This window comes from Salmo salar, chromosome 14 (assembly GCF_965601325.2).
Source record: "Salmo salar chromosome 14, fSalSal1, whole genome shotgun sequence".
Taxonomy (NCBI): Eukaryota; Metazoa; Chordata; class Actinopteri; order Salmoniformes; family Salmonidae; genus Salmo; species Salmo salar.
Window position 1 is genome coordinate 29597255 of NC_138304.1, and position 12873 is coordinate 29610127.

At 42.3% G+C, this 12873-nt stretch overlaps 1 protein-coding gene across 5 annotated transcripts in view; it reads left to right on the forward strand.

Annotated features, from left to right (window-relative positions):
• The window catches only part of LOC106569192 (histone-lysine N-methyltransferase 2C), a 137507-nt gene that overhangs the window by 77719 nt on the left and 46915 nt on the right, over positions 1-12873 (forward strand). For all 5 annotated transcript variants that reach the window (XM_014140291.3, XM_014140290.3, XM_014140292.3 and 2 more), the window contains exons 12-13: positions 10925-11011; positions 11291-12282. In XM_014140291.3, the coding sequence (XP_013995766.3) occupies positions 10925-11011; positions 11291-12282 (1079 nt within the window). The remainder of the gene's footprint in view (positions 1-10924; positions 11012-11290; positions 12283-12873) is intronic.

Sequence of the window (12873 nt, forward strand, 5' to 3'; positions counted from 1 at the left end):
TTACATTTACGTCATTTAGCAGACACTCCTATCCAGAGCGACTTACAGTAGTGAGTGCATACATTTCATACATTTCATTTCATGCATTTTTTTGTTGTTGTACTGGCCCCCCGTGGGAATCGAACCCAGAACCCTGGCGTTGCACACACCATGCTGGCGTTTCAGACACCATGCTCTACCAACTGAGCCACAGGGAAGACTAGGACCTTAATGTGCTTCTTCTTGAGGAACTCCTTTGTTGCCTTGGCCGTGTGTTTTGGGTCATTGTCATGCTGGAATACCCATCCACGACCCATTTTCAATGCCCTGGCTGAGGGAAGGAGGTTCTCACCCAAGATTTGACAGTACATTGCCCCGTCAAATGATGCGGTGAAGTTGTCCTGTCCCCCTTAGCAGAAAAACACCCCCAAGGCATAATGTTTCCACCTCCATGTTTGACGGTGGAGATGGTGTTCTTGGGGTCATAGGCAGCATTCCTCCTCCTCCAAACACTGCGAGTTGAGTTGATGCCAAAGAGCTCCATTTTGGTCTCATCTGACCACAACACTTTCACCAGTTGTCCTCTGAATCATTCAGATGTTCATTGGCAAACCTCAGACGGGCATGTATATGTATTCTTCAGCAGGGGGACCTTGCGGGCACTGCAGGATTTCAGTCCTTCACGGCGTAGTGTGTTACCAATTGTTTTCTTGGTTACTATGGTCCCAGCTGCCTTGAGATCATTGACAAGATCCTCCCGTGTAGTTCTGGGCTGATTCCTCACCGTTCTCATGATCATTGCAACTCCACGAGGTGAGATCTTGCATGGCGCCCCAGGCCGAGGGATGTTGACAGTTCTTTTGTGTTTCTTCCATTTGCGAATAATCGCACCAAATGTTGTCACCTTCTCACCAAGCTGCTTGGCGATGGTCTTGTAGCCCATTCCAGCCTTGTGTAGGTCAACAATCTTGTCCCTGACATCCTTGGAGAGCTCTTTGGTCTTGGCCATGGTGGAGAGTTTGGAATCTGATTGATTGATTGCTTCTGTGGACAGGTGTCTCTTATAAAGGTAACAAGCTGCGGTTAGGAGCACTCCCTTTAAGAGTGTGCTCCTAATCTCAGCTCGTTACCTGTATAAAAGACACCTGGGAGCCAGAAATCTTTCTGATTGAGAGGGGGCCAAAATACTTATTTCCCTCATTAAAATGCAAATAAATGTATTACATTTTTGACATGCGTTTTTCTCTATATTTTTGTTGTTATTCTGTCTCTCACTGTTCAAATAAACCTAACATAAAAATTATAGACTGATCATTTCTTTGATCATTTCTTTGTCAAACATACAAAATCAGCAGGGGATCAAATACTTTTTTCCCGCACTGTGGTATGATATTGGAACTGACCCTGTATGTAGTATGATATTGGAACTGACCCTCTGTAGTAAGATATAGGAACTGTCCCTGTATGTAGTATGATATTGGAACTGACCCTCTGAAGTATAATATTGGAACTGACCCTGTATATACTATGGTATTGGAACTGACCCTGTATATAGTATGATATTGGAACTGACCCTCTGTAGTATGATATTGGAACGGAGCCTGTATATAGTATGATATTGGAACTTACCCTCTGTAGTATGATATTGAAACTGACCCTGTATATAGTATGATATTGGAACTGACCCTCTGTAGTATGATATTGAAACTGACCCTGTATATAGTATGATATTGGAACTGACCCTCTGTAGTATGATATTGAAACTGAGCCTGTATATAGTATGATATTGGAACTGACCCTCTGTAGTAAGATATTGGAACTGACCCTGTATATAGTATGATATTGGAACTGACCCTCTGTAGTATGATATTGAAACTGACCCTGTATATAGTATGATATTGGAACTGACCCTCTGTAGTAAGATATTGGAACTGACCCTGTATATAGTATGATATTGGAACTGACCCTCTGTAGTATGATATTGGAACGGAGCCTGTATATAGTATGCTTGCTTACTTATTGTGTTCATATTTCTTATTTATCGTGGGTTTTTGTGTTTTTTTTTTTTGTGTATTACATTGTTATTGAATTTTGCATTGTTGGGTTTTGAGTTTGCAAGAGAGGATATTTCACTGTACTGGTGCATGTGACATTAAAAGTAGAAACTTTGGAACAGAGTGGTGGTACATGGGATATTTACTGTGCTTTGATTGACCAACAGCAAGCTTGACTAGTTTATAGGTGTTGTCCAACTGACTGAATAGTCGATCTCGTTATATCCTTGCCGTTTATAAACTATACAGCGTAGTTCTATGTCCATGGTATCGCAACGGTCATGAGTAAACTAAGGGTCTCGTTTGCATTTTCAATATGAAGTCCATAAGGACATGCCAGGCATTGACGTTAAATGGATACTTTGGGATTTTGGCAATGAAGCTCCTTATCTTCTTCCTCAGAGTCAGATGAACTCATGGATACCATTTTTGTCTCTGCTTACAGTATGAACGAAGTTAGAGGTAATTACATTTTGCGAGCCAATGCTAATTAGCATTAGCGCAATGGCTGGAAGTCTATGGTATCTACTAGCATGCTAGCAGTTACATGGAAGTCTATGGTATCTGCTAGCAGTTACCTTAGACTTCCAGTCATTGCGCTAATGCTAGTTAGCAGTTGTACTAACGCCAGTTAGTAACTTCCTTCAAACTGCACACAGAGACACAAAAATGGTATTCACAAGTTAATCTGATTCTGGGGATGTAGATAACGGGCTTCATTGCTAAAATCCTGAAGTATCTCTTTAAATTGAGTGACTCATCAGTAGCCTACCGAATCGCATCGGTAAGAGAGCCTTTCATTTGGCTCCCTAATTTTCATACTGGTAGACTGGTGATTATTTGCAGATAAATTCTGAAAACATTTGATGAAGATGGTGAATCCTCCCCACTGCAGGAACAATAGGTGGAGGGGACTACTTTTTCTGTTTAGCTGGCTACTCCATGTGCTTGTGGAAAACACTGAGACAGCTTACTGTAAGATCCATGGTGTGAACACAAATTAAACCTGACACGATTTCTTATCTGTGTTAACTAGAGCTGTGTGTGTACCTCTACAATCGCTTCCTTCTACAGGGAGATGAGGAGAATAATGGTTTGATAGCAATCAGCAGTAAGAGACCTTGGGTTCATGATAACAGTAATCAGCAGTAAGGGTTCATGATAACAGTTATCAGCAGTAAGGGTTTGATAATGATGACACAACCCCCCTGTGGGGGATAAGACAAATAGAAGACCACTTAAAATGCTCACTCATCTCCAAATTGATTCTCTGGGTGTTTAGGCACGGCTGTAATATGGGCAATTCCATGGTAACGGAATTACGCTGACACTGAGATTTTTCACTTTAAATTGTATACCAAACAAAAACAATTGATTTTGAAGTTTAACCAACCACTTAACCATTTTACAAAGACAAATTTACAAGAAGAACTGTGCAGATACAAAGTTTAGTTGATTTCCTACTAAGTTATTATTATATTTTAATTATTTTATTTAACCTTTATTTAACGAGTCAAGTCAGTTAAGAACAAATTCTTATTTACAATGACAGCCTACCCCGGCCAAACCCTAACGATGCTGGGCAAATTGTGTGCCGCCCTATGGGACTCTCAATCATGGCTGGTTGTGATACAGCCTGGATTTGAACCAGGGTGTCTGTAGTGACTCGTCTAGCACTGAGATGCAGTGCCTTAGACCGCTGCGCCACTCGGGAGCCCAAGTTAAATACAAATGTTCCACCAATTAATTAGGCCTAGATTTTGGATGATATAATGCAACCCTACGTGGCACAGTGTGGAAATGATAACAAATGAGTGCAGAAATTGATGAAAATGGTGGAAAATTATTTTGGGTTGAATTGAACAGTATAAAACAATCAGAATGGAGTGTGCCCCATTTGAAATCACTTATAATTTATGTTGCCACCTTAGGGCCAGGAACTACTCATAAAGCATATTTAGAACTTTTATTATTCAAAAACATAAAATACTGTCATGTTGTCCACATAATTTTTTTTACTGTGATATGATATTTTGGCCATATCGCCCTACTACACCCGAGTCGAGAGCAAAATAATACACTTGTTTTTAGGGATGTGACAAATGTACAATTTAAATCTGTTGCAGTTCACGTCAACTACAAAATCCACAATGCAATGCTCTCGCTATGGGCTGGCTGGCTGGCTAGCAAGCAAATGTAGCTAAAGACAATATCAGCATGTAAAGTAAAAGAAATCACCTAAAGAAAAACCTGCACTATCAATTTAGGAGTCTCTAATCTCACAATGTTCAACCTGCAGATCGATGTGTCTCAGAGAGTTGAGTCTGACATTCCCAACGGCAGATATACTTTTGACGAGATTAGAAACGTTGCCCATGCTATGTCATTGGGCCAGCCGCGCGGTGCAGTCTGGGCGATTCTGGAACAAGGAGCGCCATCCAACAAGGAGTGAATTGCACTCTATGGAGTGCTAACTAAAAAACCCAACATTAGCACGAATTTCATCAACAAGAAGGACAAAACAAATCTTTTCGAGATGTGAGATAATTAACTTGCTATCTGTTATATTTTATAGTTTTGGCATCATAACGTAACGACATTCAAGGAAAATCAGCACGTTTCTTGACATCCACTATTCAGTTGAAGTCTGAAATGTACATACACCTTCGCCAAATACATTTAAACTCAGTTTTTCACAATTCCCTGTCTTAGGTCAGTTAGGATCACCACTTTGTTTTAAGAATGTGAAATGTCAGAATAATAGCAGAGAGAATTATTTCAGCTTTTGTTTTTTTCGTCACATTCCCAATGGGTCAGAAGTTTACATACACTCAATTAGTATTTGGTAGCATTGCCTTTAAATTGTTTAACTTGAGTCAAACATTTCCGGTACCCTTCCACAAGCTTCCCACAATAAGTTTGGTGAATTTTGGCCCATTCCTCTTGACAGAGCTGGTGTAACTGAGTCAGGTTTGTAGGCCTCTTTGCTTGCACACACTTTTTCAGTTCTGCCAACACATTTTCTATAGGATTGAGGTCTCAGGGCTTTGTGATGACCACTCAAATACCTTGACTTTGTTTTCCTTAAGCCATTTTGCCACAACTTTGGAAGTATGCTTGGGGTCATTGTCCATTTGGAAGACCCATGTGCGACCAAGCTTTAACTTCTTGACTGATGTCTTCAGATGTTGCTTCAATATATCCACATAATTTTCCTGCCTCATGATGTCATCTATTTTGTGATGTGCACCAGTCCCTCCTGCAGCAAAGCACCCCCACAACATGATGCTGCCACCCCTGTGCTTCACATTTGGGATGGTGTTCTTTGACTTGCAAGCATCCCCCTTTTTCCTCCAAACATAACGATGGTCGTTATGGCCAAACAGTTCTATTTTTGTTTCATCAGACCAGAGGACATTTCTCCAAAAAGTACGATATTTTCCCCCATGTGCAGTTGCAGACCGTAGTCTGGCTTTTTTATGGTGGTTTTGGAGCAGTGGCTTCTGAAGGTTATGTCGATATATGACTCGTTTTACTGTGGATATAGATACTTTTGTACCCATTTCCTCCAGCATCTTCACAAGGTCCTTTGCTGTTGTTCTGGGATTGATTTGCACTTTTCGCATCAAAGTACGTTAATTAATCTCTAGGAGACAGAACGCGTCTCCTTCCTGAGCAGTATGACGGCTGCGTGTTCCCATGGTGTTTATACTTGTGTACTATTGTTTGTACAGATGAACGTGGTACCTTCAGGCATTTGGAAATTGCTCCCAAGGATGAACCAGACTTGTGGAGGTCTACAATTAGTTTTCTGAGGTCTTGGCTGATTTCTGAGTTTGAAGGTAGGCCTTGAAATACATCCACAGGTACACCGCCAATTCACTCAAATTATGTCAATTAGCCTATCAGAAGCTTCTAAAGCCATGACATCATTTTCTGGAATTTTCCAAGCTGTTTAAAGGCACACTAAGTTGACTGTATTTAACTTCTGACCCACTGGAATTGCGATACAGTGAATTATAAGTGAAATAATCTTTCTGTAAACAATTGTTGGAAAAATTACTTGTCATGCAAAAACTAGATGTCCTAACTGACTTGCCAAAACTACAGTTTGTTAACAAGATATTTGTGGAGTAGTTGAAAAATAATTTTTATTACTCCAACTTAAGTGTATGTTAACTTCCGACTTCAACTGTATTTACAAAAGTGCGAGTTCCATAACTGCCTCTGGAAGCAACGTCTGCAAAATAACTGTTCGTCGGGAGGTTCTTTAAATGGGTTTCTATGGCCGAGCAGCCACACACAAGTGTAATATCACTATGCACAATGCCAAGCGTCGGCTGGAGTGGTGTAAAGCTCACGCTTCACCATCTGGCAGTCCGACAAACAAATCTGGATTTGGTGGATGCCAGGAGAACGCTACCTGCCCAAATGCGTAGTGCCAACTGTAAAGTTGGCTAGAGGAGGAATAATGGTCTGGGGATGTTTTTCATGGTTCGGGCTAGGCCCCTTAGTTCCAGTGAAGGGAAATCTTAATGCTACAACATACAATTACCATTCTGTGCTTCCAACTTTGTGGCAACTGTTTGGGGAAAGCCCTTTCTTGTTTTAGATTGAGAATGCCCCCGTGCGCAAGGCGAGGTCCATACAGAAATGGTTTTGTCGACATCGGTGTGGAGGAACTTGACTAGCTTGCACAGTGCCCTTACCTCAACCCCATCGAACACCTTTGGGATGAATTGCAAAAATATGATAAATGGCTCATTTGAGAGAAGACATCTTTCCGAGTTATGACATTGGCTAGTATTGAAATCTGACATGTATTAAAGACGTTTTCGTGATCTAAAAGTCACATTCCTATTAACTTCCAGTGTATCGAGAGCGACTTTGTCACAGTGCTAGGAAGAGTAGCTGCTGCCTAATAAATACAAATGCGTCATACCGGAAGGATTTCTGCCTGCTTGAACGCCAATAACTCCAATACACGTGAACACATGAAATGATCCAGGGAATCGATAGAACATCACTCAGAGATTTACAAAAACCATATAACATTCAAAACTGGTGAATATAATATTAACTCCTGCAGTATTAAGAATTTCCTGCACTAAAATTACACACCAGATGTACATTTTGACTCGGGAACAGGAGTGGAGAAATACACTACCGTTCAAAAGTTTGGGGTCACTTAGAAATGTCCTTGTTTTTGAAAGAAAAGCTACATTTTTATGTCCATTAAAATAACATCAAATTGATCAGAAATACGGTGTAGACATTGTTAATGTTGTAAATTACTATTGTAGTTGGAAACGGCTGATTTAAAAAAAAAAAAAAAAAAAAAAAAAAATGAATATCTACATAGGCGTACAGAGGCCCATTATCAGCAACCATCGGTCCTGTGTTCCAATGGCACTTTGTGTTAGCTAATTTAAGTTTATAATTTTAAAAGGCTAATTGATCATTAGAAAACCCTTTTGCAATTATGTTAGCACAGCTGAAAACTGTTGTTCTGATTAAAGAAGCAATAAAACGGGCCTTTAGACCAGTTGAGTATCTGGAGCATCAGCATTTGTGGGTTCGATTACAGGCTCAAAAGGGCCAGAAACAAAGACTTTCTTCTGAAACTCGTCAGTCTATTCTTGTTCTGAGAAATGAAGGCTATTCCATGTGAAAGATTTCCAAGAAACTGAAGCTCTCATAAAACGCTGTGTACTACTCCCTTCACAGAACAGCGCAAACTGTCTCTAACCAGAATAGAAAGAGGAGTGGAAGGCCCCGGTGCACAACTGAGCAAGAAGACAAGTACATTAGAGTGTCTAGTTTGAGAAACAGACCCCTCACAAGTCCTCAACTGGCAGCTCATTAAATAGTACCCGCAAAACACCAGTCTCAACATCAACAGTGAAGAGGCAACTCCAGGATGCTGGCCTTCTAGGCAGGGTTCCTCTGTCCAGTGTCTGTGTTCTTTTGCCCATTTTAATATTTTCTTTTTATTGGCCAGTCTGAGATTTGGCTTTTTCTTTGCAGCATTAACTGACATGTTGTCCACCTAATCAAAGGATCAGAGAATTAATCTAGTATAGCATTGAAGTCCACAAGCGAAGGGAAGACGTGAGCGGAGGAGAGCGCATGGATGTGAGAAGGAATACAACTTGGCTGTGTGCTTACGCATGATCAGAGGTGTATTCATTCCGCTGATTCTGTTGAAAAACATTTATTAAACGTCCATTTATTACATCCTACGTCCATGTGTCGCTGTCTGTCAACTCAAATTTGTCTCTCGATCTGTGTGCACCTACGCTGACCGCCACTGATTTCAAGCACATAAAATATGCATCCAACCCGACACGACATTTTATCAGAAACATGTTGGGTAATTTTCACTTTGTCGGGTGGTTGCGGATGGGTTATTTAGCAATTGTGTCTGGTGTGGGGGAACAAACAGCTGACCCGTGCACCACTAACACGTACTGATGTACAGCTTTCTTGGTCCATAAACTTGCAGGAAGATTCTTAAGTAGCTACATTTTAGCTAATTTATAGAAAATGAAATAAAGAAGAACCCCACAATGTAGCTAATACAGCTAGCTAGCAACACCACAGATGAATAGGTTAGTTATTGTAATGTTTGCTAACAGGTCACATAGCTATCTACTTGGCTAGCTAGCTAGCTAGCTAACTTATTGCATGCATGTCCGGACTCATCGACACAAGCCTTATTATTAGTGAATTAAACGATACTAATAATTGCAACAGGAGTTTGATTTTGGTCACTGTGTTACTGTCCTCTGCATTGTGCAGTGCTCATGGGTCAGACGGTGAGTGGCGGCTAGCATAGCAACAGTTTTACTATGTGGAGGGACTACCACCGTCACTTGCCCAGCCAGAGATCAATTAACCAAATATAGATGGAGATTCAGTGAAACAAAATCACATGAATTGATTATCAGACAAGTCACAGGCTTTTAGTGCCAAAATGCAAAACATTTTGGGACTATATAATTTTCCTATAAGCTACATAACATGCTATCAAAATGTGCTAATCAGTCCTGCTCAAACTAGACTAAATATGATCATGAGCACTCACCTCAACTTAGATAACATTTTCTTAGCCTAAGAAAAATTGTAACCAAATAGCCAAATGGAGATTCAGTGAAAAAAAATTATCTGACATTGATTGATTTATGAAGTGAGTCCCCATGCTTTTCTTCGACTCAGAGCAGCGTGATGGCGCTGTCCCAATCAAAATGGTGCCGAAATGATCAAGTTTACAACACATGGCTATTGCTTAAAATTGATTATAAAGCTTGGATGTGACTTTGGGAGTTTTAGTAAGCAACAATTTGATACATGCCTTCAATTGCATTAGCCTAATTTATACCAATATGTTCTTTGTTCAGTTGATCATAACTAGGCCTAAGGTGAGTTTTCCTCTCTCCTTGCTTTTCTAAGACTAGGGCTGTTTCCTCGTCTCTGCTGCCGCCTGCCTCTGCTGCCAGTCTCTGAAGCCTTGTTCTCAACACCAGTTTAAATCAATATGCTGTTTTCTAGAAATCAGGATTTGTTTTCGGGTTCGGGCACATTACATTTCTGTGTCGGACCAGGCTTGGGCTCAGGCTTAAGCTCAGCAGGGTTGGGTAAGATCGGCCTCGAAGTTTCGCTCAGATCCATGATATGTAGCAGTTTGTCATGGTTATTCCTAGCCCTTCCCCAGCCAGCAGAAATACTCACATGGCCTACGTTTGGATAATAGTAACAACATGGGAAGTTGGGAAAAGTGTTTGTAGTTCATTGTGCCAAGTTGCCATCATGAATTCTCAGGATAGATGTGAGGAGCTACCAGAGAATGTTCAAGAATGCAATGACAAATCATTTTATTGCAACACAGTCCATAGAATACTACGTTGCTTGATTGGGCCAAAATTGTTTGCCTTGTGTGTGTCTGTTCTCCACAGTGGACTTGAACTGTGCGGTAGCTCACCTGAAGTGTATAATAGCCTCCAGCTCAGGACCGTTATCCTCCGCTAATATCGAGTTAATAAAGTCTTCCTACCCAGTGTTGGCCTAGATTCATGTCTTTGCCATGAGAAAATTAGGTATTTTTATGTGACAGATTCATTACTTAGTAATGGATTATTTGGTTACTTTGTGGCAATGGAGGCTGCTGATGGGAGGACGGCTCATATTAATGGCTGGAATGGAGTCAATGGAATGGTATCAACCACATGGCCCATCGCGCTCTAGCGACTCGTTGTGGCGGGCCGGGCACCTACAGGCTGACTTCAGTTGTCAATTCAACAGTTTTTCCTCCCACACATTTGTGCGGCTGGCTTCTGGGCTAAGCGGGTGGGTGTTAAGAATCGCGGTTTGGCGGGTAATGTTTCGGAGGACGCATGACTCAACCTTCGCCTCTCCCGAACACGTTGGGGAGTTGCAGCAATGAGACAAGATAGTAATTGGATTGAAATTGGATATCACGAAGTTGGCAGGAAAAGAGAGTTTAATGCAAAATGTTTAATAAACTGACTCATTTCACTGCCAATAAGCCTGCTGGGCATCATAATATTTCCACCTGTTTTGGCCCCCTCTAATATTTATTTATTTATTTATTTATTTATTTATTACATTCTTACCTCTCTCTCTCACCTCTCACTCTCAACCCTCTCTAGCGCCTCTCTCTCGCTCTCACTTTGCTCTTTCTCTCTCAGTCACCCGCTTTTTCATTTTCATTCCATTAATGTTTAATTAAGTCCATATCCTGAGATGAAAATTATGACTCTAATCTTTCCCAGATTATCTGTAGTTATGTAACAGGCTGAGTCTGGCCATATGAACAGTCGATGATGGCGGCATTGCAGCTTGGTTTTTCTCATTCCCTTCTTCTCTCCTAGGTGTGTCGGTGGAAGCTGCTGCTGTTGAGGGGATGGAGCAAGAGACTGAGGTGTCTGTCAACAAGGACCGGAGCCACTTACATACAGGTAGGTCTCACCACCACCTTAATCCATTACTATAGCCAAATATAAGCTTTACTTTCAGTGTATAGTTCTTCCTGTACTTCTATTTCCACTTCCTCACAATAATTGGTAGTCATTTTTGAATAGGCCCTACACCAACTTAGTTTAGGTAACTTTTGTTGCTTGACATATTAGTGTTAAATTAGCCTGTATCGTGCATCCATTCTGGTTTATCATCGATTGGTTTCCATGATTACATTATATTGACGTGTCCTGTGTTGTGATCTCTGTTTACGTTCTCAGAAATGCAACCAGCAGCAGAGACCCTGATCACTTCAACAGAGAGTCCTGAGTCTCCCAGGTTGAACAAGCAGGAGCCTGAGCAGCCCATACATCTGCCAACCCAGACTCTAGCAGAGCCAGAGCAGCCCATACATCTGCCAACCCAGACTCTAGCAGAGCCAGAGCAGCCCATACATCTGCCAACCCAGACTCTAGCAGAGCCAGAGCAGCCCATACATCTGCCAACCCAGACTCTAGCAGAGCCAGAGCAGCCCATACATCTGCCAACCCAGACTCTAGCAGAGCCAGAGCAGCCCATACAGCTGCCAACCCAGACTCTAGCCGAGCCAGAGCAGCCCATACATCTGCCAACCCAGACTCTAGCAGAGCCAGAGCAGCCACAGGATATAACAACAGGAATGACCAAGTCAGCAAACACAGAACCCTCTTCTGAAAAGAGGGTGGTCAGACCCAGCACTGAGGACATCAAGGCCTTAACCCCACCCACCTCCACCAAAGAACCTAGTACTGCATCCATAACCATCAAGGAAGAACCCATGGAGGCCTCAGCCTCTGAGCCTTCAGAAGTGGAACAGGTTGAAGATCCTTCAGGTCTGGAGACTGCAGCGAAGGAGGCTTGGAGGGAGAAACAAATGTCTGGGATTCTGACTGATGGGGTTTCGACGGTGGCCTGCGCCTTGGAAGAGATGGACACCACCCCTGAGACTGAGAGCAAGCCTAACCTCTCCCACCTCAGCCCCCCCATCAATGATAAGCCCTACAAGACATCTATGGAAAGACTGGCAGAGATGGCTGCCTCCCCAACCAACTCCTCCCCTAGGAACAGGGGACACTCTCCCAGGCAGCCTCCCCAGCCCCACCCTACCCTGGGGGAAAGCGGCAGCAGCAGCTTCTCCTCCACCACCCTCATACCACTCACCCCTAAGATTGGTATGGGCAAGCCAGCCATCTCCAAGAGGAAGTTCTCCCCAGGCAGACCCAGGGTGAAGCAGGTAAGACATTGGTGGTGCTGGGTGTGTTATTCTTAGTATTTCAAAGGTAATCATGCGGTATCCCAGAGCTACAGAATCTCTTTTAGAATCTCTTATTTGCTTATTTATTTAATGTGTGGGTGAGTGTACGTATCTGATGATGAGAGGTGGAGAAGCATTCTGAATGCTCTGCCCCAGAGTGGTGACTTGACTCAGTGGTTTGAAATAGGAACAAAACAAGTGCTGCTGCTGCAGCGAACACTTAACCCAGAGAACTTGCCAGTGGTGGCAGTTGAGAACCATTGTGTCCGCTGCGTTTGACGTGTAACTGTATCATCAGCAGAGATCAAGGCCGTTCTCACCCTTTCCCCTCAGTTTTCACTTGGTCTGTTGGACTCTAAAAGTCACACTGTGCAGAATGAGAATGCTTATAGAGTTGTATTCCTTAGGCCATATGCAAACACCCTTATCAAGACCCTTCACACACTTTACCCCCTCTACATAATCTACCATACTTTCTCTCACTTTGTCTGCTCATTCTGACCCACTCTGCGCGTACACACAGACACACGCACTGCCCCACAGCCCTATAAGAACACACTGCCAACATAC